This window comes from Melospiza melodia, unplaced genomic scaffold, assembly GCF_035770615.1.
Source record: "Melospiza melodia melodia isolate bMelMel2 unplaced genomic scaffold, bMelMel2.pri scaffold_236, whole genome shotgun sequence".
Lineage (NCBI taxonomy): Eukaryota > Metazoa > Chordata > Aves > Passeriformes > Passerellidae > Melospiza > Melospiza melodia.
In genome coordinates, this window is record NW_026948563.1 from 27,393 (window position 1) to 54,372 (window position 26,980).

The window sequence follows — 26,980 nt, forward strand, 5'->3', positions numbered from 1 at the left end:
ACCGAGATTTGCCGGAAATGGCCAGAGCGGCTTAGAAACCATTGAGATTCACCGGAAGTGGCCAGAGCGGCACCGGAACCACCGAGACTGAGCGGAAGTGGCCAGAGCGGCTGAGAAACCATTGAGATTCACCGGAAGTGGCCAGAGCGCCACCGGAACCACTGAGACTGAGCGGAAGTGGCCAGAGCGGCTTAGAAACCATTGAGATTCACCGGAAGTGGCCAGAGCGCCACCGGAACCACAGAGACTGAGCGGAAGTGGCCAGAGCGGCTCAGAAACCATTGAGATTCACCGGAAGTGGCCAGAGCGGCACCGGAACGACGGAGACTGAGCGGAAGTGGCCAGAGCGGCTCAGAAACCATTGAGATTCCCCGGAAGTGGCCAGAGCGGCACCGGAACCACCGAGACTCAGCGGAAGTGGCCAGAGCGGCTTAGAAACCATTGAGATTCACCGGAAGTGGCTAGAGCGGCACCGGAACCACCGAGACTGAGCGGAAGTGGCCAGAGCGGCTTAGAAACCATTGAGTTTCACCGGAAATGGCTGGAGCGGCTCCGGAACCACCGAGATTGAGCGGAAGTGGCCAGAGCGGCTTAGAAACCATTGAGATTTACCGGAAATGGCTAGAGCGGCTCCGGAACCACCAAGACTGAGCGGAAGTGGCCAGAGCGGCATTGAGAAACCATTGAGATTCACCGGAAGTGGCCAGAGCGGCACCTAAACCACCGACATTGCGCGGAAGTGGCCACAGCGGGGAGGGACCGGCCAGAACCAGGGCCACCACCCCTGGGGGGACAGGGACACCATGGGGACACCGTGGGGACACCGTGGCGACACCGTGGCGACAGGGACACCATGGCGACAGCGAGCAGGGACCAGCCAGGACCAGGGCCACCACCCCTGAGGGGACAGGGACAGCATGGGGACACCGTGGGGACAGGGACACCATGGGGACAGCGAGCAGGGACCGGCCAGGACCAGGGCCGCCACCCCTGGGGGGACACCACAGGGACAAGGCACAGCCAGAGAGGGTGAGGGGACACTGTGGGACAGTGGCACTCACCCGAGAGCCCAGGGGACACCTTGGGGACACCTTGGGGACACTCTGGGGCCCTTTGGGGACAATGGCACCCACCCGAGGGCCCAAGGGACACCTTGGGGACCCTTTGCTGACACTTTGGGACAATGGCACTCACCCAGGGGCCCAGGGGACACCTTGGGGACACTATGAGGACCCTTTGGGGACAGTGGCACTCACCCAGGGGGTGTCGCGGGACACTGAGGGGCCCAGGGGACACTCTGGGGCCCTTTGGGGACAGTGGCACTCACCCAGGGGACACCTTGGGGACACTGTGGGGCTCTTTAGGGACAGTGGCACTCACCAAGGGGCCCAGGGGACACCTTGGAGACACCTTGGGGACCCTCTGGGGCCCTCTGGGGACAGTGGCAATGTCCCTAAAGAGCCCCACAGTGTCCCCTCAGTGTCCCCTGTGTGTCCCCAATCCCTGTCCCTGTCCCCTCAGTGTCCCCTCAGTGTCCCCTGTGTGTCCCCAGTCCCTGTCCCCTGTGTGTCTCCAGTCCCTGTCCCTGTCCCCTCAGATTCCCCTCACTGACCCCTGTGTGTCCCCAGTTCTTGTCCCTGTCCCCGCAACGTCCCCTCAGTGTCCCCTGTGTGTCCCCAGTCCCTGTCCCTGTCCCCTCAGTGTCCCCTGTGTGTCCCTAATTCCTGTCCCTGTCCTCTCAGTGTCCCCTCTGTGTGCCCAATCCCTGTCCCTTTCCCCTCAGTGTCCCCTCAGTGTCCCCAGTTCTTGTCCCTGTCCCCTCAGTGTCCCTTCAGTGTCCCCTGTGTGTCCCCAGTCCCTGTCCCTGTCCCCTCAGGGTCCCCTGTGTGTCCCCAGTCCTTTTGCCCTGTGTGTCCCCAGTCCCTGTCCCTTCAGTGTCCCCTCAGTGTCCCCTGTGTGTCCTCAGTCCCTGTCCCTGTCCCTCAGTGTCCCCTGTGTGTCCTAAATCCCTGTGCCCTGTGCATCTCCTGTCCCTTAGTGTCCCAGGTGTGTCCCCAGTCCCTGTCCCTCAGTGTCCCCTGTATGTCCCCAATCCCTGTCCCCTGTGTGTTCCCTGTCCCTCAGTGTCCCCTGTGTGTCCTCAATCCCTGTCCCTGTCCCCTCAGTGTCCCCTGTGTGTCCCCAGTCCCTGTCCCTTCAGTGTCCCCTGTGTGTCCCCTCTGTGTCCCCGCAGTGTCCCCTGTGTGTCCCCAGTCTCTGTCCCTGTCCCTTCAGTGTCCCCTGTGTGTCCCCTCTGTGTCCCCAGTCCCTGTCCCCTCAGTGTCCCCGCAGTGTCCCCTCTGTGTCCCCAGTCCCTGTCCCTTCAGTGTCCCCTCAGTGTCCCCTGTGTGTCCCCAGTCCCTGTCCCCGTACCCGCCGTGGCCTCACGGCACTCGAGGCTCTCTCTCCTCTCGGGTCTCAGCCAGGTCCCGTTCACGAAGTGTCCGAGGTTGCGCCCGTGGGACTCCAGCCACGCCTGGGGGACAGGGGGGACACAATGGGACCCCTCCCCAGGACAGCCCGAGACCCCTCTGGGACCCCCTGAGACCCCCCGGGACCCCCCAGCCCCGGCCCAGCCCTCCCCACACCCCGAAACGACCTTGGGCCCACGGGGGGGCTTTGACCCCGACGCACCCACGGCACCCTGGGCTCCCCCCGGGACCCCCAAGACCCCCCCAGGACCCCCCCAGAACTCCCCCATCCTCACGGGACCCCCAAAACCCACCCCAATTCCCCCCCGGTGCCTCCCCCAGCCCCATTATTTCCCTCGGGACCCCCCCAGACCCCTCCCGAGTCTTGAGGAAGCTCCCAAGAGCCTCCCGAGACCGCCCCAGACTCTGAGGGAACCCCCAGGACCCCCCGAGCTCCCCCCGAGCCCCCTCACAGCCTCCCCAGGACCCCCAGGGGGACCCCCAGGGCCGCCCTCACCTCGCCCGGCTCGGGCCCGCCGGGGATCGGCCCCTCCTCCATGGTGGCGAAGATTTCGGGGACCGAGGGAGCCCCGAGGGCCGCCAGAGCCGCCATCACCGCCGAGCAACCGCCGAGACGGGCGGGGCGGGCCAGAGCGGCACCGGCAACCAACGAGATTCGCCAGAAAGGGGCCAGAGCGGCCCGGAACCACCGAGATTTGCCGGAATTGGCCAGAGCGGCACCTGAACCACCGAGATTTGCCGGAAATGGCCAGAGCGGCTTAGAAACCATTGAGATTCACCGGAAGTGGCCAGAGCGGCACCGGAACCACCGAGACTGAGCGGAAGTGGCCAGAGCGGCTTAGAAACCATTGAGATTCACCGGAAGTGGCCAGAGCGCCACCGGAACGACGGAGACTGAGCGGAAGTGGCCAGAGTGGCTCAGACACCATTGAGATTCACCGGAAGTGGCCAGAGCGCCACCGGAACCACAGAGACTGAGCGGAAGTGGCCAGAGCGGCTTAGAAAGCATTGAGATTCACCGGAAGTGGCCAGAGCGGCACCGGAACCACCGAGACTGAGCGGAAGTGGCCAGAGCGGCTTAGAAACCATTGAGATTCACCGGAAGTGGCCAGAGCGCCACCGGAACCACCGAGACTGAGCGGAAGTGGCCAGAGCGGCTTAGAAACCATTGAGATTCACCGGTAATGGCTAGAGCGGCACCGGAACCACCGAGACTGAGCGGAAGTGGCCAGAGCGGCTCAGATACCATTGAGATTCCCCGGAAAGTGCCAGAGCGGCACCGGAACCATTGAGTCTTAGCGGAAGTGGCCGGAGCGGCTTAGAAACCATTGAGATTCACCGGATTAGGCCAGAGCGGTACCGGAACCACTGAGATTGAACGGAAGTGGCCAGAGCGGCTTGGAAACCATTGAGATTATCCAGAAATGGCTAGAGTGGGACCGGAACCACTGAGATTGAACGGAAGTGGCCAGAGCGGCTTAGAAACCATTGAGTTTTACCGGAAGTGGCTAGAGCGGCACCGGAACCACCGAGCCTAGGCGGAAGATGCCAGAGCTGCCTCGATAACCATGGGGACGGGTCCGCGCCGGAAGCGGAAGTGGCGGGCGGTGCACGCGCGGTGAGGGCCGCCCGGCGGGGCCCGGAGCGGTTTCGGGGCTCCCGGGCGGTCCCGGGCGGTTCTCGGGGGGTCCCGGAGCTCTCGCGTCCCTCCGGCCATGGCGGACCCGTCGCTGCTCTCGGCCGAGCTGGAGGCGGACGAGGAGGAGGAGGCGGCGGCGCTGCGGCGGCTGCTGCTGCAGGTGTGGCCCGGGGCCGGTGCCGGTTCCGCTGCCGGTGCCGGTGCCGGTTCTGACCCTCTCGGTTCCCGCAGGTGGCCCCGGACCCTGAGGAGGCGCCGAGCGCCGGCCCCGCCCGGGCCGTGACCCCGCAGCCGGGTACGGGGCTCGGGGGTATTTTGGGGGCTCGCGGGGATTTTGGGGGCCTCTCTTGGATTTGGGGGTGCTCCGTTGGATTCCTCTCCCCTCAGGCCTGGGTGGCAAGACCCGCGCGGCGGGCGGGGGTCCCAAGGTGCATTTTTGGGGGGGTTTCTGTGGATTTTGGTGCATTTTCCCCCCAGGTTTCTGCGTGAAGACCCGCGCGGCGGGCGGGGGTCCCAAGGTGCATTTTGGGGGTGTTTCTCTGGATTTTGGTGCGTTTTCCCCCCAGGTTTCTGTGTCAAGACGCGCGCGGCGGGCGGGGGTCCCAAGGTGTTCCTCAACGTTTGCCATTCGCCCGCGGTGCCGCCCCCGCCGCCCGTGCCCCCCCCGGGGCTGCAGCGGCTCCTGCGGGACCCCCCCGGGCCCGGCGGCGCCTTCCGCATCCCCATGAGCCTGGGGGAGCCGCACGCCGAGCTGGACCGAGGTCAGCGACCCCTCCCCAAATACCCCCCGCGACAGGGACCCCGCCCCAAAATACCCATCCACCCCAGAGACCCCGCCCCAAAATACCCCCCCGCCCCAGAGACCCCGCCCCAAAATACCCCCCCACCCCAGAGACCCCGCCCCAAAATACCCCACCCAAAAACCCCATCCCAAAATACCCCCCCTAAAAACCCCATGCCAATATACCCTCCCAACAGAGATCCCTCCCCAAAATACACCCCCTCCCCCCCAGAGACCCCTCCCCAAAATACCCCCCCGACCCTGCTGTGACCCCGCAGGGGGAAGGGGCTGCACGGCCTACGACGTGGTGGTGAACTCGGGATTCTTCAGGACACTCAAGGTGGGGCTGGGGGCATCAAATGGGGTCTGGGGGCTTCTAGGGGTGAACTCGGGATCCTTCAGGACACTCAAGGTGGGGCTGGGGGCCCTAAATGGGGTCTGGGGGCTCATGGGGGTGAACTCGGGGTTCTTCAGGATGCCCAAGGTGGGGCCGGGGGCATTAAATGGGGGTCTGGGGGCTCCTTGGGGGGCTCAGGGTGTGAATTGGGTCTGGGGTCTCTCTGTGCAGGGTCAGGGTGTGAATTGGGTCTGGGGTCTCTCTGGGGAGGGCTTAGGGTGTGAATTGGGTCTGGGGGCTCCTTGGGGGGCTCAGGGTGTGAATTGGGTCTGGGGTTTCTCTGTGGAGGGTTCAGGGTGTGAATTGGGTCTGGGGTCTCTCTGGGGAGAGTCAGGGTGTGAATTGGGTCTGGGGTCTCTTTGGTGAGGCCTGATGGTGTGAATTGAGTCTGGGGTCTCCTTGTGGAGGACTCAGGGTGTGAATTGGGTCTGGGGTTTCTCTGGGGAGGGTCAGGGTGTGAATTGGGTCTGGGGTCTCTCTGGGGAGAGTCAGGGTGTGAATTGGGTCTGGGGTCTCTTTGGTGAGGCCTGATGGTGTGAATTGGGTCTGGGGTCTCCTTGTGGAGGACTCAGGGTGTGAATTGGGTCTGGGGTTTCTCTGGGGAGGGTCAGGGTGTGAATTGGGTCTGGGGTCTCTCTGGGCAGGGTCAGGGTGTGAATTGGGTCTGGGGTCTCTTGGTGGAGAGCTCAGGGTGTGCATTGGGCCTGGGGTCTCTTTGGTGAGGGCTCAGGGTGTGCATTGGGTCTGGGGTCTCTCTGTGGAGGGCTGATGGTGTGAATTGGGTCTGGGGTCTCTCTGGGGAGGGCTCAGGCTGTGGATTGGGTCTGGGGTCTCTCTGGGGAGGGCTCAGGGTGTGAATTGGGTCTGGGGTCTGCAGGCCGACCCCCTGTACCTGGAGTTCTTCCTGACCGTGGCCCTGGAGGGGCTCTCGGACAAGTACGGGGTGGAGCTGGAGCTCACCGGTGAGTCTGGGGGCTCTGGGGGGGAGACCCCTCCCCAAATTACCCCAGACCCCCCGGGACCCCTCCCCAAATTACCCCTGACCCCCGGGACCCTCCCCGCAATAACCCCGGACCCCTCCCCGCAATAACCTGGGACCCCTCCCCACAATAACCCCGGACCCCTCCCCAAACTACCCCTGACCACCAGGGACCCCTCCCCAAATTACCCCTGACCCCCGGGACCCCTCCCCGCAATAACCCGGGACCCCTCCCCAAATTACCCCTGACCCACCGGGACCCCTCCCCACAATAACCCCGGGACTCCTCCCCACAATGACCCCGGACCCCTCCCCAGTTGCCCCAGGCTGGCGCGTGCCGCGGAACCGGCGCTGCCCGGGACCCCCGGGACCCCTCCCCACAATAATCCTGGACCCCTCCCCACAATGACCCCAGACCCCTCCCCACAATAATCCCGGACCCCTCCCCACAATAACCCGGGACCCCTCCCCACAATAACCTGGGACCCCTCCCCAATTGCCAGGCTGGCGCTTGCTGCGGAACCAGCGCTGCCCGGGACCCCTCCCCACAATAACCCGGGACCCCTCCCCACAATAACTCAGGACCCCTCCCCAATTTCCCCAGGCTGGCGCGTGCTGCGGAACCGGCGCTGCCCGGGACCCTGGGACCCCTCCCCACAATGACCCCGGACCCCTCCCCAGTTGCCCCAGGCTGGCGCATGCTGCGGAACCGGCGCTGCCCGGGACCCCCGGGACCCCTCCCCACAATGACCCAGGACTCCTCCCCACAATGACCCGGGACCCCTCCCCACAATAACCCAGGACTCCTCCCCACAATGACCCCGGACCCCTCCCCACAATGACCCCGGACCCCTCCCCAGGCTGGCGCGTGCTGCGGAACCGGCGCTGCCTCGGCTCCATCGCGGCCCAGAACATCCGGGCGCGACCCCCGCCCCGCATCCAGGAGCTGCCGGGGTGAGCGGGACCCCTCCCCAAATTAACCAAAACATCCCTGGGACCCCCGGGACCCCTCCCCAAATACCCCAAACACACCCAGGGCCCCCCAGCCTGACCCCAGCCCCGCACCCAGGAGCTGCCGGGGTGACGGGGACCCCCGGGACCCCTCCCCAAAAGCCACGGAGACCCCCGGGCCGCCCCCGTTCGTGGTCGTGGCCTCGCCTTCGGCTGAGGAGCCGCGGGAGCTGCAGGCGAGGGTGCACCTGGGACAGGTGGGGAGCGGGGGGCAATGGGGGGACTGGGGGGCAATGGGGGGACTGGGGGGATACTGGGGGGGCAATGGAGAAACTGAAGGGAACGGGGGGGGCAGGGATGGGAACTGAGGGGGACTGAGGATACTGAGAGGGACTGGGGGGGGCAACTGGGGATATTGGGGATACTGGGGGAGACTGGGGGCAACTGGGGATACTGGGGATGGTGGGAGGGACTGGGACGGAACTAGGGTCAACTGGGAGGAACTGGGATGGGAACTGGGGGGACTGGGACGGGATTGGGGGGCACTGGGACGGACTGGAGGGCACTGGGATGAGCTGGGGGGCACTGGGGGCTGTGCTGGGAGGGGATTGGGGGGGGAACTGGGGGTACTGGGAGGGGTTTGGGGGGGTACTGGGATGAGCTGGGGGGCACTGGGGGCTGTGCTGGGAGGGGTCTCCACCGTGCTTGGCCGGGGTCGGGGCCGCAGTGGGCGTGCCGTCACTGTGGCCCCGCCCAGGAGGGGGCGGGCTCTCTGTGGCTGGGGCTGAGCGAGGAGCGGCTGCTGCTGCTGCGCCCCGCGCCGCCGCCGGGGGGCGCTCCCGGGGCCGCCCCGGGCCGCCAGGGGGCGCTGCTGGAGCTGGGGCTGCCGCTGCGCATGCGCGCCGACCCCGCGCGGTGCCGCGCGCGCTTCCACCGCCGCTCCAAGGTAACCATGGCAACCGCAGGGGAGGGACACGCCCCCTCCCCACCGGGGACACGCCCCCTCCCACCGGGGGCACGCCCCTTCCCACCGGGGACGCGCCCCCTCGCTGACCCTGTGGCCGCGCCCCCCCCGCAGGTTCTCTCGGTGACGATGCCGCTGCTGAGGGCGTGAGGGAGCCCCGGGAAAACCGCCAGGAGACCCCCAAAATCCCAGCCGGGACCCCCCGAAACACCCACCCGGGATCCCCCGAAACACCCACACGGGACCCCCCAAAAAGCCCACCCGGGACCCCCCAAAATCCCACCCGGGACCCCCCCGAAACACCCACCCGGGACCCCCCAAAAAACCCACCCGGGACCCCCCGAAACACCCACACGGGACCCCCCAAAAAGCCCACACGGGACCCCCCAAAATCCCACCCGGGACCCCAAAAAACCCACCCGGGACCCCCCGAAACACCCACCCGGGACACCCCAAATAACCCACCCGGGACCCCCCCAAAATCCCACCCGGACCCCCCAGGACCCCCAGACCTCTTTGGGGCCGCTCTCAGGATGCTCCTGAGCCCCCCCAGCCACTCAGGGATGCCCCCAGGATTGTCCAGGACCCCCCCGACCCCTCCCGACCCCTCAGCCCCCTCCCCTTCCCATTTTTGGTACCAAACCCCCCAATAAAAGGCAAACCGTTATCCCGTGCTCTGATTGGTCCGTGCGCCCCCCCCCGGCGCAGGGGGATTTGGGGGGGGCCGGGGGGGATTTGGGGGATTTAGGGCTGATCCGGGCCGGGGGAGCCGGGGGGGGCGCCCAGAGCTGCCCGGGAGCGGCGCCGGGAGCGGCGCGGGGGAATTTGGGGGGGGGTCCCGGGGGTCCCGCGGTGATGGTGGAGCCCTGAGGCGGCGATGGAGTTCAACAGGGAGGAGTTCAGGAGGCAGCTGGGGGCCGGGCTGGGCCGGCTGCACCGGTGAGACCCCCGGGCTTGGGGAGGGGTCCTGGGGGGGATATGGGGGTCTGGGGGCTGGGCTGGGCCGGCTGCACCGGCGAGACCCCCGGGATGGAACTGGGGAGGGGTCCTGGGGGGGATATGGGGGTCTGGGGGGTCACTGGGGCTGGGCTGGGCCAGCTGCACCGGTGAGACCCCCGGGGTGGGGATGGGGAGGGGTCCTGGGGGGGCTGCACCGGTGAGACCCCCAGGATGGGGATGGGGAGGGGTCCTGGGGGGGATATGGGGGTCTGGGGGGTCACTGGGGCTGGGCTGGGCCGGCTGCACTGCGAGACCCCCGGGATGGGGCTGGGGAGGGGTCCTGGGGGGGGGCTGCACCGGTGAGACCCCCAGGCTTGGGGAGGGTCTGTTGAGGTTTGGGGGGGGTCGGGTTTTCTGGAAGGATTTGAGGGGGGTCGCGTTTTCCAGGGGCTTTTGGGGTCGGGTTTTCCGGGGGGGTTTGGGGGTCTCGGGTTTGCCGGGAGTTTCGGGGGGTCTCAGGTTTGGGGTGGGTCGCTTTGCTGTGGAGGATTTGGGGTCGGGTTTGCCGGGGTTTTTGGGGGGGTCTTGGGTTTTGTGGGGTTTTTTGGGGGGGGTCTCGGGTTACCCTGGGGCTTTGGGGGATCAGGGTTTGGGGGCGTCAGTTTCCCAGGGCGGTTTTTGGGGGGGTTTTTGGGTTTCCCAGGGGGTTTTTTTGGGGGGGTTTTTGGGTTTCCCGGGGGTTTTTTGGGGCGTCTCGGGTGCTCCCCCCGTGTCCCCCCCCCCGCTCGTGTCCGTGCCACGCGTGTCCCCGGCCCGGCCCCTCCCCTGTCCCTGTCCCCGTGTCCCCCCGTGTCCCCTCCCGGCTGTCGCCGCCACCGCGGGGATTAGAGAGAGATTTAATCGGCTGCGGGGGGGACACGGAGACAGGGGGGGACAGGAAGGGGCTGGGGACACGGGGGGGACACGGGGGGGACTGGGGGACACGGCGGGGGAAAAGGGACACGGGGGACAGGAGGGGACAAGGGGGGACACGGGGACAGGGGGTGACACGGACGGGAAAAGGGACACAGGGGCGACATGGCAGAGGAGAAAGGGACAAAGGGACACAGGGAGGGGAACGTGGGGGACACGGGGAGGGAAAAGGGACACGGGGGGGACACGGGGGGGACACAGGGACGTAGCAGGGGAAAAGGGACAGGGGGACACGAGGCGGTGGGCACTGGGGGCACGGGGGAAAAGGGACACGGGGGAAAGGGACTCGGGGACAGGGGTGGCACGGGGCAAAAGGGCAATGGCTGTGCAGGGTCCTGGAGCGGCGGCAGGACAACCCCGAGAGCCTGGGGCTGGGCTCGGGGGGGCTCGGGACCCCCAATGCCCCCGGTGTCCCCAGAGTTCCGGTGTCCCCATAGCCCCCACAGCCCCGGTGTCCCTCAATGTCGCACAGCCCCGGTGTCCCCTCGGTGTCCCCCAGCCCCGGTGTCCCCTCAGCCCCGGTGTCCCCTCGGTGTCCCCATAGCCCCTCAGTCCCGGTGTCCCGCAGGTTCCTGGAGCGCCGCCAGGACGGCCCCGAGAGCCTGGAGCTGAGCTCGGGGGGGCTCGGGACCCCCACAGCCCCTATGCCCTGGTGTCCCGGTGTCCCCTCAGTCCCGGTGTCCCTCGGTGTCCCCCAGCCCCGGTGTCCCCCCGGTGTCCCGCAGGTTCCTGGAGCGCCGCCAGGAGGACCCCGAGAGCCTGGAGCTGAGCTCGGGGGGGCTCTCGGGCGGGACCCCCGCCGGGCCGCGCCCCCCGGTGCTGGACTGCACCTTCTGCGGGCTGCCCCGGCGCTACGGCATCGCCGTGCTCTGCGGCATCGGCTTCTGCATCAGCTTCGGCATCCGCTGCAACCTGGGCGTGGCCGTGGTCAGCATGGTCAACCCCGCCCACGGGCAGGTGAGGGTCAGGTGTGGGGTCAGGTGTGGGGTCAGTGGGGTCAGCTCTGGGCCAGCTGTGGAGTCAGTTTGGGGTCACCCGTGGGGTCAGCTCGGGGTCACCTGTGGGGACAGTGTGGGCTCACTGTGGAGACACAGCCAGGTGCGGGGCACACACACCTGCCCAGGGCGTGTCTGGAGCGTGTCCAGGCCCCGCCCCAGCGGCCCCTCCCCTCCCGGCAGCGCGCCCAGTTCAACTGGGACCCCGAGACCGTGGGGATGATCCACGGCTCCTTCTTCTGGGGCTACATCGTCACGCAGATCCCCGGCGGCTTCATCGCCCAGAAATTCGCCGCCAACAGGTGAGCGGGGCGGGGCCGGGGGCGGGGCCGGCCCGGGCGCGTCCCGGGCGTCACCCAGGTGTCCCCGCAGGGTGTTCGGGCTGGCCATCGTCTCCACCTCGGTGCTCAACATGCTGATCCCGTCGGCCGCGCGCGCGCACGTGGGCTGCGTCATCGCCGTGCGCGTCATGCAGGGCCTGGTAGAGGTGATTTGGGGTGAATTTGGGGGATTTTGGGTGTGTTTGGGTGTGTTTGGGTGTATTTGGGTGTGTTTGGGGCTGCGTCATCGCCGTGCGCGTCACGCAGGGCCTGGTGGAGGTAAGGAGGGGATTTGGGGTGAATTCGGGGGATTTTGGGTGTGTTTGGGGCTGCGTCATTGCCGTGCGCGTCATGCAGGGCCTGGTGGAGGTGATTTGGGGTGAATTCGGGGGATTTTGGGTGTGTTTGTGTTTGGGGCTGCGTCATCGCCGTACGCGTCACGCAGGGCCTGGTGGAGGTCAGCATCAAAATTTGGGGTGAATTCGGGGGATTTTGGGCTGTTTTTGGGGTATTTGGGGCGGTTCCCGGGTGGGTTCTGCTGTTCAGCTGCTGAGGTTGGGGCGTGGCCGGGGTTGGGTGTGTCCCTGTCCATCAAGGTGCGTTGTGGTGGGCGTGGCCAGGGTTGGGTGTGTCCCTGTCCATCAGGGTGTGGCTGTGTGGGCGCGGCCAGGGTTGGGTGTGTCCCTATGTATCAGAGCATGGCATAGTGGGTGTGTCCCGGGTTGGGTGTGTCCCTCTCCATCAGAGCGTGTCCCGCGCTGACCCCGCCCCTTTCCCGGCAGGGCGTGACCTACCCCGCCTGTCACGGCATCTGGAGCAAGTGGGCACCGCCTCTGGAGCGGAGCCGGCTCGCCACCACGGCCTTCTGTGGTAATGTGGGTCTGGGGGCTTCGGGGGGCTTCGGGGGGCTTCGGGGGGCTTCGGGGGGCTTCGGGGGGCTTCGGGGGGTCTGGGAGCCGGCTCGCCACCACGGCCTTCTGCGGTAATGTGGGTCTGGGGGCTTCGGGGGGGTCTGGGGGGCTCTGGGAGCCGGCTCGCCACCACGGCCTTCTGCGGTAATGTGGGTCTGGGGACTTCGGGGGGTCTGGGGGCATCCTGGGGGTTTTGGGGGTGTCCCCACTGACGCCCCCTCCCCAGGTTCCTTCGCAGGGGCCGTGGTGGCCGTGCTGCCCCTGGCCGGGGTCCTACGGGGATTTGGGGGGTCTGGGGGAGTCCCGGGGGGTCCCAGGGATATGGGGGGGTCCCGGGGGGTCTCAGGGGGTTTGGGGGTCCCCACTGACGCCCCCTGCCCCCCCAGGTTCGTACGCAGGCGCCGTGGTGGCCATGCCCCTGGCCGGGGTCCTGGTGCAGTACACGGGGTGGAGCTCCGTGTTCTACGTCTACGGTGGGACCCCCGGGACCCCCCCCTGAGACCCCCCCTGAGACCCCCGGGACCCCCTGAGACCCCCGGGACCCCCTGAGACCCCCCTGAGACCCCCGAGACCCCCCCTGAGACCCCCGGGACCCCCGGGACCCCCCGAGCCCCCTTGGGGACCCCTCCCAGTGCTCCCAGTAACCCCAGTGTCCTGTCCCAGTATCCCCAGTAACCCCAGTGACCCGCAGGCAGTTTCGGGGTGCTCTGGTACCCGTGCCAGTTACCCCAATGACCCTTCCCAGTATTCCCAGTAACCCCAGTGCTCCCAGTATCCCCAGTATAATCAGTAACCCCAGGCAGTTTCGGGGTGCTCTGGTCCCTTTCCCATTGATCCCACTGACCCGTCCCAGTGCTCCCAGTATAACCAGTAACCCCAATTTCCCGTCAGGCAGTTTCGGGGTGCTGTGGTACATGTTCTGGGTGCTGGTGTCCTACGAGAGCCCGGCCCAGCACCCGACCATCTCGCCCGAGGAGCGGAAATACATCGAGGAGAGCATCGGGGAGAGCGTGGGCAGCAACCCGCTGCTGGTTAGACTGGGAGGGACTGGGAGGGACTGGGAACGGTCACTGGGGTCACTGGGATGGCCACTGGGGAGAGCGTGGGCAGCAACCCGCTGCTGGTTAGACTGGGAGGGACTGGGAGGGACTGGGAACGGTCACTGGGGTCACTGGGATGGCCACTGGGGAGAGCGTGGGCAGCAACCCGCTGCTGGTTAGACTGGGAATGGTCACTGGGAGGGACTGGGAGGGACTGGGAACGGTCACTGGGGTCACTGGGAGGGACTGGGAGGCACTGGGAATGGTCACTGGGGTCACTGGGATGGACTGGGAGGGACTGGGAAGGACTGGGAACGGTCACTGGGGTCACTGGGGTCACTGGGAGGCACTGGGAATGGTCACTGGGATGGACTGGGATGGACTGGGAGGGACTGGGAGGGACTGGGAACACTGGGATGGGCGCTGGGGGCGTCCTGGGGATGATCAGGGGTGGTCAGGGATGGCCAGTGGTGTCCTGGGGGTGGTCAGGGATGGTCAGAGTGGTCAGTGGTGTCCTGGGGGCATCCTGGGGGTGGTCAGTGATGGTCAGGGGTGGCCTGGGTCTGTCAGGGGATGGTCAGGGGTGGTCATGGTTGCCCTGGGGGTGTCCGGGGTCACTCTGGGGATGGTCAGCGGTGTCCTGGGGGTGGTCAGGGGTGGTCAGGGATGGCCAGTGGTGTCCTGGGGGTGGTCAGGGATGGCCAGTGTTGTCCTGGGGGTGATCAGGGATGGTCAGGGATGGCCAGTGGTGTCCTGGGGGTGTCCTGGGGGTGTCCTGGGGGTGGTCAGGGATGGCCAGTGTTGTCCTGGGGGTGGTCAGTGGTGTCCTGGGGGTGGTCAGGGATGGCCAGTGGTGTCCTGGGGGTGGTCAGTGGTGTCCTGGGGGTGTCCTGGGGGTGTCCTGGGGGTGTCCTGGGGTCAGCCTTCCCCCCCCGTGCCCGCAGCTGGCCACGCCCTGGCGCCAGTTCTTCACCTCCATGCCCGTCTACGCCATCATCGTGGCCAACTTCTGCCGCAGCTGGACCTTCTACCTGCTGCTCATCAGCCAGCCCGCCTACTTCGAGGAGGTGTTCGGCTTCGAGATCAGCAAGGTGCGCTCAAAAAAACCCCAAAAAACACCTAAAAACAGCCCAAAAATATCCCAAAAACCACAGTGACCCACAGATGGGTTTGCTGTCGGCCCTGCCCCACCCCGTGATGACCATCGTGGTGCCCATCGGGGACAATTGATTTATTCCATTATTCTATTTACAGACAATTGATGTATTCCATTATTTTATTTACAGACAATTGATTTTTCAGTAATTTTATTCTATTTATATATTATTTATTTGTTTTTCTGTCCAGGTGGGATTGCTCTCGGCCCTGCCCCACCTGGTGATGACCATTGTGGTGCCCATCGGGGACAATTGATTAATTCCGTTATCTTATTTACAGACAAGTGATTTATTCAGTTATTACACTTTATTTATATATAATTTTTTCGTCTCTTTCAGGTTGGGTTGCTCTCGGCCCTGCCCCACCTGGTGATGACCATCGTGGTGCCCATCGGGGGGCAGATCGCCGATTTCCTGCGCTCGCGCGGCCTCATGTCCACCACCAACGTGCGCAAGATGATGAACTGCGGGGGTCAGTGACACTGGGGACACTGGGTGTGACAGTGTGTGACAGCCCGTGACAGTGTGTGACACTGGGGACAGTGTGACAGGGACAGAGGGACAGCAGGGACAGTGGGACAGTGACAATGTCCACCACCAACGTGCGCAAGATGATGAACTGCGGGGGTCAGTGACAATATAATACAATATAATATATCACAAATATATCACAGTATAACATTGTGGCGCTGTGACGGTGACAATGACAATGTGACACTGTGACACTGTCCCCTGTCCCCTCGCAGGGTTCGGCATGGAGGCCACGCTGCTGCTGGTGGTCGGCTACTCGCACTCCCGCGCTGTCGCCATCTCCTTCCTGGTGCTGGCCGTGGGCTTCAGCGGCTTCGCCATCTCGGGTGGGCACGGGGACACCTGGGGACACCTGGGGACACCTGGGGACACCTGGGACACGCCCTGACCCTGCCCCGACCCCGCTGTCCCTGCCAGGCTTCAACGTGAACCACCTGGACATCGCGCCGCGCTACGCCAGCGTGCTGATGGGGCTGAGCAACGGCGTGGGGACCCTGTCCGGGATGGTGTGTCCCCTGATCGTGGGGGCCCTCACCCGCCACAAGGTGAGGGGACATTGGGGACATCATTGGGGACCCTGTCCGGGATGGTGTGTCCCCTGATCGCGGGGGCCTTCACCCGCCACAAGGTGAGGGGACACTGGGGACACTGAGGGGACATTGGGGACACTGGGGGCACCCAGGGGACATTGGGGACACTGAGGGGACAGAGGGACTTGGGGGCGACAGACGGAAACGGGAATTTGAGGGTCGCCCTGCCCGCCTGTCACTCACCGCCCCTCCTGTCACTCACCGCCCCTCCTGTCAATCACCGCCCGCCTGGCCCCGCCCCCTCCCTTTGGCCCCGCCGCTCTTCTTTCCCCGCCCTCCCCTCGGCCACGCCCCCTCCCTTTCCCGCTCTCTCCCCTCGTTCCCATTGGGTCCCGCCCCCGCTCGTCGCGGATTGGCCGGCGCGCGGCGCGCGGCGGGCGCTGATTGGCGCAGACGCGCGAGGAGTGGCAGTGGGTGTTCCTGATAGCCGCGCTCGTGCACTACGGGGGCGTGGCCTTCTACGGCGTCTTCGCTTCCGGGGAGCCGCAGCCGTGGGCGGAGCCGCCGCGGGAGGAGGCGGAGCCTCTGGCGCCGGGGGGCGTGGCCAGCGACGAGGAGGAGGAGGAGGAGGAAGGGGAGGAAGGGGGGGTGGGGGGAGGGGGACCCCCGGGCGGGCCCCCCGCCAGCTACGGGGCCACCGGCACCACCCCGGCCACCGGGGGCGGGGCCTGAGAACGGCCACGCCCCCCGAAAAGGGAATCCCCGGGGAACCCCCCCGAGACCCCCAAGAACCCCGAAAAGGGACCCCAGGGACTCCCGAGACCCCCCCGGATCCACCAGGGACCTCCCTGAGAGCACCGGGGACCCCCCAGATCCCCAAGAACCCCAAAGGGATCCCCGAGACCCTCCACGGACCCCCCGGACCACCGGGGACCCCCCCAAACCCCCAAAAGGGACCCCCCGAGACCTTCGGGAAGACCCAGGGACCCCCTAAAAGGGACTCCAGGAAGTCCCAGGGACCCCCGAGATCCTCTGGGACCCCAAAAGGGACCCCCGAGACCCGCCCAGAGCCGCCCCCCCACCGCTGTACATATATAAATAAAATAAATATAATTATAAATATAAATGCAGAAAGCGGCCGTGTGAGAGCCTGGAGTGAGGGACTGGGGGGCACTGGGAGGTTGTGGGAGTGGCATTGGTTGGTACTGGGAGCACATTGGGATCATACTGGTGGGCACTGGCAGCGCCGGAGGGGCGCTGGGATCGTACTGGGATGTACTGGGATCGCTGGGGGGGCGCTGGGTGGCACTGGAGGGATACTGAGGGGGCACTGGGATCATACTGGGAGCACTGGCGGTGGTTCTAGGGACACTGGAGGGACGCTGAGATCATACTGGAACCATACTGGGAGCACTGGAATTCTCCGGGCACACGGAGACCCCCCCTCCCGCACTCCGATTGGATTCTCCCACCCCCAGTCCCCCCCTTCCCTCCCTCATTGGTTCCTTCCCCCCTCCCCGCTACGTCACTTCCGCCCCCGCGCGGCGGAAGCGGCGCTCCCGCAGGGGGCGTGGCCTCTTTCTGAGGCGGGCGGCGGCCATGGCGGAGCCGCGGGTGCGGCCCGGGGGCACCGGGAGGGCTCGGGGGGCTCCGGGGGGATCCGGGAGGGCCCGGCGGGGCTCGGGGAGCGCGCGGGGAGCGGCGGGGAGCGCGGGGGGCGCGGGGGGCGCGGGGGGCCGCGGGCGGGCGGCGGGGGCGGCGCGGGGCGCGGCCACGCGGTGCGGCCTGGGCCCGGTGCGGTCCCGGTGAGGGCCGGGCCTCACCGCGGCGCTCCCCCCGCCCCAGGTTCTGGTGATCGACGGGCGCGGGCACCTCCTGGGCCGGCTGGCGGCGATCGTGGCCAAACAGGTGCTGCTGGGTGAGTGCGGGGCGGCGGCACCGGGGCGGCTACCGGGAACGGGAATAACACCGGCGGAATCACCGGGACCCCCGCGCCGTGATGAGCCCTGTCGGCTGTCGAGTTTAGCGACAATGAAAGGCGCCTACATGCACTACCAGCTGAGCGCGGGGGAAAACCGGGAATAACGAGGGGGAAACCGGGAAAAAAAAAAAAAACGTGAATAATGGGTGGAAAAAATGGGGAGAAGGGTGAAAAACCGGGATTAACGGGGGAAACCGATATTAATGAGGGGAAAGCGGGAATAATGGGGAAAAAAACAGGAATAAAAGGAAAAATCAGGAATAAAGGGGAAAAAATTAAAACGAAGGGGCAAAACCGGGAAAGAGCGGGGAGAAATGGTGAGAAAGCCGGGGTTAACGGGGCCCGGGCCGGTGCCGCTGTCCGCAGGCCGCCGCGTGGTCGTGGTTCGCTGCGAGGGCATCAACATCTCCGGGAACTTCTACCGGAACAAGCGTGAGTGCCGCGGGCGAGGTCTGGGGGGAAAAACCGGATTTCGGGGGGAAATCTCGGGGTTTGGGGACGGTTCCGGCGGGTTTGGGTCACGGAGAGGCCCTGGGAAGGTTCCAGAAGGTCCCGGGCTCCCGGTGCACCCCCGGGTTTGGGGCGGTTTCACCCCTTTTCCCCATCCTGGCCATTCCTGAGTCACATTTTTGAGAGATTTTACACCATTTTTGATAAGTTCTGCCCCGTTTCTGAGGGATTTGGCCCCTTTTTTTTTTTTTTTTTTTTTTTGGAGTTCTGCTCCAGTTCCGAGGATTCTGCCCCATTTCTGAGCTGTTTTTGCCCCATTTTTGTGAATTCTGCCCCGTTTTTGGTGGATTCTTCTCCATTTCTGAGGGGTTTTGCCCCGTTTCTGCCCCATGAATTCTGCTGAGTCTTTGAAGCATTCTGCCCCATTTTTGAAGGATTCTGCCCCATTTTGGATGGGTTTTCTCATTTCTAAAGGATTCTGCCTCGTTTTTAATGAGTTCTCTATATTTTTGAGGATTCTGCACCATTTTTTTGATCGTTTCTACCCCGTTTTCCCCCGCAGTGAAGTTCCTGGCCTTCCTGAGGAAGAGGATGAACACCAACCCTTCCCGGGGCCCCTTCCACTTCCGAGCCCCCAGCCGCATCTTCTGGCGCACCGTGAGAGGTGACCAGGGCCCCAAAATACCCAGAAATCGCCCCAAAATCTGCCCCAAAAATCGCCTCAAAAACTGCCCCAAAATCACCCCAAAAACTGCTACAAAATCACCCCAAAAACTGCCCCAAAATCCACCCCAAAATCGCCCCAAAATCACCCCAAAAACTGCCCCAAAATCCCCAAATCTGCCCCAAAAACTGCCCCAAAATCCCCAATTTCCCCCAGCCGCATCTTCTGGCGCATGGTGAGAGGTGAGAGAGACCCCAAAACCACCAAAATTCACCCCAAAATCCTCCCCCTCAAACCCCCCAAAATCCACACACACAGTCTGGAGTGAGGGAACCCCAAAAAACCCAAAAATTCCTCAAAATTCCTCCCAAATTCCCCAACATCCCCCAGAATCCCCAAACCCTCAGATTGCCCTAAATACCCTGCTTTCACCCCAAACCCAGAATTGCTTTAAATCCCTCGTTTTTCCCCCAAACCCCCAATTCCCCTAAATCCCCGTTTTTCCCCCCAACTCCAAATTTTCCCTGAATCCCCATTTTTCCCCCCAAACCCTGATTTTCCCTAAATCCCGGTTTTTCGCCCCAAACCCCGATTTTCCCTAAATCCCGGTTTTTCGCCCCAATCCAGGCATGCTGCCCCACAAGACCAAGCGGGGCCAGGCGGCGCTGGAGCGGCTCAAGGTGTTCGATGGGATCCCCCCTCCCTACGACAAGGTGGGCCCCAAAATCCCCAGAATTCACCCCAAAATCCGCGGAATCCGCCCCAAATCCCGGTGTCGGTGATGTCACCTGTACCTACATTGTTTGACTCGAGATGAGAAAAACCCAAACCCTGAGACACCCGGGACCCCAAAAACACCAGGAAATTGGTGAAAAACCCGTAAAAAATTGTTAAAGTGCTCCTGAAATCTTGTAACCCCCACCAAAATCACACAGGAAACTAAAATACCATAAAACTCCTAAAAATTCTTAAAATCCCCCTGGAATTTTGTGATCCTCACCAAAATCACATAGGGATACTGAAATCCCATAAAACCCCTAAAAAGTTAATAAGATCTCTCTCCAACGTGATAAAATCCCCTAAAATCTTGTAATCCACAACAAAATCCTGTAAAAGCCTTAAAATCTCGTTAAGTCTTCAAAATCCCAGAAACGCCCTAAAAATCAGATAAAATCACAATTGAGTTTTGTAATCCTCACCAAAATCTCATAAAACCCTTAAAATCCCATAAAACTCTTAAAGTCGCATAAAGTTCCTAAAAAAGTGGTAAAATTCCCCTGAAACTTTGTAAAGCCCACCAAAATCCTGTAAAAACCCCAAAATCTCGCAAAATCCTCTAAAATTCCACAAACTCCCTAAAAAAAAATCTGATAAAATCCCCCTAAAATCTTGTAATCCCCACCAAAATCCCATAAAAAAAATTAAAATCTCGTTAAATGTTCAAAATTTCAGAAACTCTCTAAAAAATCAGATAAAAATCACAATTAAATATTGTAATCTTCACCAAAATCCCATAAAAACACGAAAATCCCACAAAGCCCCCAAACTCCCATCCCCCTGCCCCGAGACCCCCCAAACCCGCCCAGAACGCCCCAAAAAACCCCAAAATTTGGGATTTTGCAGCGGAAGCGCATGGTGGTGCCGGCGGCGCTGAAAATCATCCGCCTCAAACCCACCCGCAAGGTGAGCACGGGTTTTGGGGCAATTTACGGGGTTTTGGGGATTTTTGTAGCATTTTAGATAATTTCTAGGGTTTTGGGGGATTTTTAGGGGGTTCTATGGGATTTTATGAGATTTTTTTAGGGAGTTTCTGCGGTTTTAAGGGGATTTATAAGATTTTAACAGATCTGTGAGATTTTAGAGGATTTCAGGGAGATTTTGGGGGGTTTATGGGATTTTAGAAGGCGTATATGATTTTGGTAGGGATTATATATTTTAGGAGGGTTTATGAGATTTTTTTGGGGGTTTTTAGGGGATTTATGGGAGTTTAGAATTTAATGGTTTTTTTTGCTGGGGGTTCCAGCATTCAGGTTGGGCATAAGGCAGATTTGGGTGAATTCTCTGGGGTTTTTGGGGTTTTTTTGGGCAGTTTTTGGGTGTGGGATTTGGGGGGTTTCGTGTGTGGTTTTCTGGGGGGTTTTGGGGGATTTTGGGGTGTTTTCTGAGCTCCCAGTGCTCCCAGTTTGCCGTGCTGGGCCGCCTGGCACACGAGGTGGATTTGGGGCAGTTCTGTGGTTTTTGAGCCATTTTCTTGGGGGGGTGTTGGGCTGTTTTGGGTCTGGGATTTTGGGGGTTTTTTGCGTGGGGTTTTGGGGTGTTTTGGGGGATTTGGGGGGTGTTTTGGGTCATTCCTGAGCTCCCATTTCTCCCAGTTTGCCGTGCTGGGACGCCTGGCACACGAGGTGGGCTGGAAGTACCGGGACGTGACCGAGGCCCTGGAGGAGAAGAGGAAGGAGAAGGCCAAGATCCGCTTAACAACAAGAAGAGGAAGATGATGGTGAGGAAAACGGGGAGAATCACCCCAAAATCAGGAAAAAAAAAAAAAAAAAAAAAAAAAGCAAAATTGGGGAAAAAAACACCCCAAAATCGGGGAAAAAATACCCCAAATTAGGGGAAAAAACCACCCCAAAATTAGGGAAAAAATACCCCAAAATTATGGGAAAAAAACACCGCAAAATTTGGGGAAAAAAAACACCTCAAAATCGGGGGAAAAAAACGTAATTTGGATGTGGGACCTCACAGGGAGGAAAAATGGGGTGAGAAGGAAAAACCCCAAATTGGGGACCTCTCAATGCCTGATTTCCCCTTTTTTCCCCGGTCTTTTCCCCTCTTTTTTCCACCTTTTTTTCCCTGGGTTTTCCGAATTTTTTTCCCCTGCTTTTTTCCCGTTTTTCCCAATTCTCCCGTTTTTTCCCCCATTGCAGAGCCTGCGGCGCCGGGCCGAGCGCAGCGCGGAGAAGAAAGCGGCGCCGTTCACGGCCGTGCTGCGCCAGCACGGGCTGCTCCTGTAATAAACCCAAACTGGGATGGACTGGGAATAAACTGGGAGCGTTGGAGCCTGACTGGGATGGACTGGGATAAACTGGGACAGACTGGGATAAACTGGGATGGACTGGGACAGACTGGGATAAACTGGGACAGACTGGGATAAACTGGGAGTGTCAGAGCCTGACTGGGGTGAACTGGGATGGACTGGGACAGACTGGGAGCGTGTGAGTGTGACTGGGGTGAACTGGGGCAAACTGGGAGAATGTGAGTGTGACTGGGACAGACTGGGATAAACTGGGACAAACTGGGGACAGACTGGGAGCGTGTGAGTGTGACTGGGACGGACTGGGATAAACTGGGATGGACTGGGACAGACTGGGAGGGACTGGGAGTCGGTGTGAGTGTGGCTGGGGTGAACTGGGATGGACTGGGACAGACTGGGAGCGTGTGAGTGTGACTGGGGTGAACTGGGGCAAACTGGGAGAATGTGAGTGTGACTGGGACAGACTGGGATAAACTGGGACAAACTGGGACAGACTGGGAGCGTGTGAGTGTGACTGGGATGGACTGGGACAAACTGGGACAGACTGGGAGCATGTGAGTGCGACTGGGGTGAACTGGGACAGACTGGGATAAACTGGGACAGACTGGGAGCGTGTGAGTGACTGGATGGACTGGGACAAACTGGGACAGACTGGGAGCGTCAGAGCCTGACTGGGACAGACTGGATAAACTGGGACTGTGTGAGCGTGACTGGGAGGGACTGGGAGCGTCCGGCTCGTACTGGGACGGACTGGGGTGAACTGGGACGGACTGGGACGGACTGGGACACACCGGGAGCGTCCGGTTCGTACTGGGAGTGACCGGGCCCCGTTTTGGGGAGGTTTCAGAGCTTTTATTGAGCCACGGGCTCACTGCGGAGGGCCGGCGGTCACTCCAGCGGTCACTCAGGGTCAGTGGTCACTCAGAAGGGTCAGCGGTCACTCCAGAGGGTCAGCAGTCAGTCCGGAGTGCAGTGGGTCATTCAGGGTCAGCGGTCACTCCAGCGGTCACTCCAGCGGTCACTGGTCACTCCAGCGGTCACTCATGGTCAGTGGTCACTCTGTGGTCACTCCGTCCACCGTGACCCCGACCTGCTCCCGGGCCTGGTCCAGCAGGCCGCGCGATGACCTCGCTCTCGGCCAGCGGCATCTCGGGGCTCTCGGTCAGCCCTGGCGCCAGAGACCCCAAAATTGGGGGGTTTCACCCCAAATCGGGGGGCTCACCCAAAACCCCAGGGCCCCACCCCAAAACCTGGGAGGCTTTACCCCAAATCCCATAAATTTTACCCCAAATCCCAGGTTTTTACTCAAACCTCGGGATTTTTATCCAAAACCCGTGGTTTTTCCCCCAAAAATTGCAATGTTTCCCCCCCAAATCCGAGGTTTTCCCCCCCAAAATCCCGTGTTGTTACCAAAATAGCAGTTTTTCGCCCAAACCTCACCCTTCAGCAGGCACTCCCGCATGTGCTGGGGCCTCGTAGCGCAGCCAAACCCCGGGTTTTTGCCCCAAATCCGGGTTTTTTTACCCCAAACCCCGTTCTCCCCCCCATTTCCATGTATTTTGCCCCAAAATCGCCGTTTTTCACCCCAAAACCTCACCCTTTAGCAGGCACTCCCGCACGTGCTGGGCCTCGAAGCGCAGCCCGGTGCTGTGGGGGAAGTTGGGGGGCTCGGCCGGGGGGGGCAGCGGGAAACGCTCGCGGCGCCCCCCCCACAGCAGCTCCGTGGGGCAGTTCATGTGGGTCGGGAGCTAAAATGGGGCAAACAGACCCAAAAACACCCGAAATCAACCCAAAATCCCCCCCCAGAAATAAACCCCAGTGCCCCCCCCACAGCTGCTCCGTGGGGCAGTTCATGTGGGTCGGGAGCTAAAGGGGGAAAATGAGGGGTGAGACCCAAAAACACCCGAAATCCACCCAAAATCCATCCCAAAACCCCCCATAAATGAACCCCAGCCCAGCCGTGCAGCCCAACCCCCGTGTTTTGGGCTGAATCCCGCGGGTTTTGGGGTGAAATCCCCGGGTTTTCGGGTCCCCCCCGGTTTTGGGGTGAATTCCCGGGATTTTGGTCACCTCGGCCCAGCCTCGCGGCCCGCCCAGCGCCGCCGCCCCCGGCAGCTCCGCGGCCATGGAGAAAAGCAGCGAGGCGAGGTGACCGCCGGGGAACGAGAGCGACACCGACACCGACTCATCCACGCCTGGAAAACGGGGCGGAAAACCGGGAAAATGGGCAAAAACAACGGGGGAAAAAACGGGGGAAATGGGCAAAAGTCATGTGGGGAATAATGGGAAAAATAATGGGGGGGGAAATGGGAAAAATGATGGGAGGGAAAACCAGGGAAAACGGGCAAAAATAATGGGGGTAATGGGAAAAAATAATAGGGGAAATAATGGGGGGGAAATGGGAAAAAAAGAGGGGGGGGGAATAATGGGTGAAATAACGGGGTAAAACAGGAAAAATAATGGGGAAATAATCGGGGGAAAAACGGGGGGAAATGGGAAAAGATGAAGGAAAAAAAATGGGGGGGGAAGGGGCAAAAATAATGGGGAAAATAACAGGGGGAAATGGGAGAATAATGGGGGGAAATGATGGGGAAATGGGTGAAGGGGGAATGAGGGGAAAAAGGAGAAAAATGAGACAAGAATGGGAAAAAAGTGGGAAAATGGGGAAGAGAGACCCCCGAGCCCCCCAGTCCCTCCCAGTATCCCTCAATGAACTCACAGCTCCCCCTGGTGGCGGCTTTGGGAACTGCAGCGCCCTCCCAGTCCATCCCAGTATATCCCAGGCCGTACCGGTGGGGTGCAGGGTGCCGCGGGCGGTAATTTGGGGAGGGGTCTCTTGGTGTGACCCCCCCCCCCAGCAGCCCCAGGGCCATCTGGACGCCGTAGCCCCCCCCCCCCAGGTCCAGCAGGACCCCCAGTGCCCCATTTACTCCCAGTATATCCCCAGTCCGTACCGGTGGGGTGCAGGGTGCCGCGGGCGGTAATTTGGGGAGGGGTCTCGCCCCCAGCAGCCCCAGGGCCATCTGGATGCCGTAGACAGGACCCCCCCCCCGAGGCGGGGCTCGCGCAGCCTCGGGACCCCCCCCAGGTTGAAGCCGAGCTCCCCCCGCAGCACCAGCGGCGACCCCAGCGAGCCCCCCCGGGCCAGCGAGCGCAGGCGGCGCCAGGCGGGGAAAAATCGGGTCCAGAAACCCTGGAAACGGGAAAAAACGGGCGTACAAATGCTGGAAATGGGATAAAACAGGGAAAAAACACATACAGGAATGCCGAAAACAGGAAATAACGTGTCCAGAAAGCCTGGAAACGGGAAAATGGGGGCACTGGGAGGGGCACTGGGATGGGTTACTGGTTATACTGGTGATACTGGGAGCACCGGGAGCCCTCAGCTCCATGAGGAACACGCCTTTCATCCTGGCCGTCCCCACCAGCTGCGCCACCTGGCACTGGGGGCTCTGTGAGGGGCACTGGTGGGGGTTACTGGTTATACTGGGAGTGGATAACTGGTGTTACTGGTGTTACTGGTGTTACTGGTCCCACCTCCATGAGGAACACCCCCTTGTCCCTCGCTGTCCCAACGAGCTGCGCCACCTCGCACTGGGGGCACTGGGAGTGGGGCACTGGGGGCTCTATCAGGGGCACTGGGATGGGTTACTGGTTATACTGGTCATACTGGGAGCCCTGACCTCCATGAGGAACACGCCTTTCTCCCGCGCCGTCCCCACCAGCTGCGCCACCTCGCGCGCCCCGAGCGCCATCGGCTTCTCCATCAGCACCGCGCGGCCCCGGCGCAGGAACAGCAGCCCCGTGGGCAGGTGAGCGGGGTTCACCACCCCCACGTACACCACATCTGGGGAAAAAAACCCAAAAATAGTGAATCGGGGACCCCAAAAAAATCCTGATCCCAAAAACCCCAAATTCACCCAAAAGAAACCCACAAAACCCCCATAAAATACCATCAAACCCCATAAATCCCCATGGAAGGGCAGCCCCGTGGGCAGGTGAGCGAGGTTCACCACCCCCACGTACACCACATCTGGGGAAAAAAACCCAAAAATAGTGAATCGGGGACCCCAAAAAAATCCTGATCCCAAAAAACCCCGAATTCCCCCCAAAAAAACCCGCAATCAGCCCCAAAATCCCCAAACCCGGGGGTCTCTCACCGATCCCGGGGTCCCGGGCCAGCTCCTCGTAGGATCCGTACGCCCGGGCACCCCGAAATGCTGCGCGAAGCACCGGGCGCGCCCCAGATCCCGCGCGGCCACCGCCGCCACCTGCGGGACCCCGAAAAGCTCAAAATCCCCCCAAAACCCCCAAGAAATTCCCGTGAAAAACCCCAAATCCCCATGGAACGCCCAAAATCCCACCCGGGACACCCCAAAATCCCGGGGAAACCCCAAAATCCCCAGGGGTTTTTTTGGGGACACACCCAGGATTTTTGGGGTCACGCCCAGATTTTGGGGCTCCGGGGATTTTTGGGGACACGCCCAGGTTTAGGGAGACGCCCAGATTTTGGGGACACCCACAGGATTTTTGGGGACACACACAGGATTTTTGGGGTCCCGGGCGGATTTTGGGGCTCCCCTGGTGATTTTGGGGTTCCCTGGGATTTGCGGTTTTTGGGGGTGAATTTTGGGGGTGATTTTTGGGGTGATTTCGGGGTTTTTTGGGGTGTCACCGTGTGCTCCTCGCGGGGCAGGGTCTGCAGCGCCAGCACGAAGTCGTGGCTGATGGGCCCGGGGGGGATTCTGGGGGGAATTCCGGGGTTTTTGGGGGGGATTCCGGGGTTTTCGGGATTTGCGGTTTTTTGGGGTGAATTTTGGGGTTTTTGGGTGTCACCGTGTGCTCCTCGCGGGGCAGGGTCTGCAGCGCCAGCACGAAGTCGTGGCTGATGGCCCCGGCCGAGCAGATGCCCCAGCGGGTGGGGCCGGGCCGGGACCGGGGCCGCTCCGGGCCGGGGCACGGCGGGTCCTGGTCCCGGTCCCGGTCCCGGTTCCGGTCCAGATCCAGGTTCCGGTCCTGATCCATGTCCCGGTCCGTGTCACGATCCATGTCCCGGTCCCGATTCTGATCCGGATCCGTGTCCCGCTCCCGGTCCTGACTTGACCCGGTTCCCGTCTCGGTTCCTGTCCCAATCCCGGTCCGGTTCTGTCCCGGTTCCCGTCCCACTTCCTGCCCCAATCTCGACCCTGATCCGGTCCGTCCCAGTCCCAGTTCTTGTCCCGGTTCCTGACCCCGATCCCGGTCCCGGTTCGGTCCTGGTCTCGGTCCCGACCCTGA

At 62.5% G+C, this 26,980-nt stretch overlaps 5 protein-coding genes and 2 non-coding genes across 7 annotated transcripts; 5 read left to right on the forward strand and 2 right to left on the reverse strand.

Moving 5' to 3' along the window:
- Positions 1–586: 586 nt before the first annotated feature.
- On the reverse strand, positions 587–3,374 carry LOC134433688 (uncharacterized). Its single transcript, XM_063182451.1, has 3 exons — positions 2,968–3,374; positions 2,413–2,515; positions 587–898 (listed from the first exon to the last, which is right to left on the reverse strand). The coding sequence occupies exons 1-3, from the start codon at positions 3,238–3,240 to the stop codon at positions 609–611; spliced, it is 666 nt and encodes a 221-aa protein (XP_063038521.1). The 5' UTR covers positions 3,241–3,374; the 3' UTR covers positions 587–608.
- A 530-nt stretch (positions 3,375–3,904) lies between these two features.
- On the forward strand, positions 3,905–8,849 carry LOC134433682 (PIH1 domain-containing protein 1-like). The gene is made up of 9 exons (XM_063182443.1): positions 3,905–4,270; positions 4,342–4,405; positions 4,677–4,871; positions 5,170–5,231; positions 6,166–6,250; positions 7,128–7,221; positions 7,337–7,475; positions 7,976–8,164; positions 8,297–8,849. Exons 1-9 carry the CDS (start codon positions 4,187–4,189, stop codon positions 8,330–8,332), a joined length of 948 nt encoding a protein of 315 aa, XP_063038513.1. The 5' UTR covers positions 3,905–4,186; the 3' UTR covers positions 8,333–8,849.
- Positions 8,850–9,059: 210 nt separating this feature from the next.
- On the forward strand, positions 9,060–15,685 carry LOC134433680 (vesicular glutamate transporter 1-like). Its single transcript, XM_063182441.1, has 11 exons — positions 9,060–9,121; positions 10,819–11,146; positions 11,272–11,390; positions 11,461–11,575; positions 12,191–12,278; positions 12,706–12,792; positions 13,211–13,350; positions 14,304–14,450; positions 14,856–14,988; positions 15,263–15,373; positions 15,465–15,685. The coding sequence occupies exons 1-11, from the start codon at positions 9,060–9,062 to the stop codon at positions 15,647–15,649; spliced, it is 1,515 nt and encodes a 504-aa protein (XP_063038511.1). The 3' UTR covers positions 15,650–15,685.
- Positions 15,686–17,146: 1,461 nt separating this feature from the next.
- On the forward strand, positions 17,147–21,714 carry LOC134433681 (large ribosomal subunit protein uL13). The gene is made up of 8 exons (XM_063182442.1): positions 17,147–17,191; positions 17,423–17,495; positions 17,925–17,990; positions 18,571–18,672; positions 19,300–19,385; positions 20,296–20,355; positions 21,045–21,169; positions 21,597–21,714. The coding sequence occupies exons 1-7, from the start codon at positions 17,177–17,179 to the stop codon at positions 21,165–21,167; spliced, it is 525 nt and encodes a 174-aa protein (XP_063038512.1). The 5' UTR covers positions 17,147–17,176; the 3' UTR covers positions 21,168–21,169; positions 21,597–21,714.
- LOC134433694 (small nucleolar RNA Z195/SNORD33/SNORD32 family) lies at positions 17,567–17,645 on the forward strand. The gene has a single exon (XR_010031686.1). It is a non-coding gene; the product is annotated as a small nucleolar RNA Z195/SNORD33/SNORD32 family (small nucleolar RNA).
- Positions 19,444–19,514, forward strand: LOC134433696 (small nucleolar RNA SNORD34). The gene has a single exon (XR_010031688.1). It is a non-coding gene; the product is annotated as a small nucleolar RNA SNORD34 (small nucleolar RNA).
- An 819-nt stretch (positions 21,715–22,533) lies between the features above and the next one.
- DHDH (dihydrodiol dehydrogenase) lies at positions 22,534–25,998 on the reverse strand (the record flags this gene model as incomplete). The annotated part of the gene is given in 10 exon segments (XM_063182453.1): positions 22,534–22,817; positions 22,819–22,871; positions 23,301–23,451; positions 23,774–23,898; positions 24,494–24,527; positions 24,529–24,619; positions 24,751–24,896; positions 25,387–25,550; positions 25,864–25,914; positions 25,917–25,998. Coding segments are annotated over 10 exon segments (957 nt in total), but the record flags the coding sequence as incomplete, so codon positions are not given.
- Between the last annotated feature and the right edge of the window lie 982 nt (positions 25,999–26,980).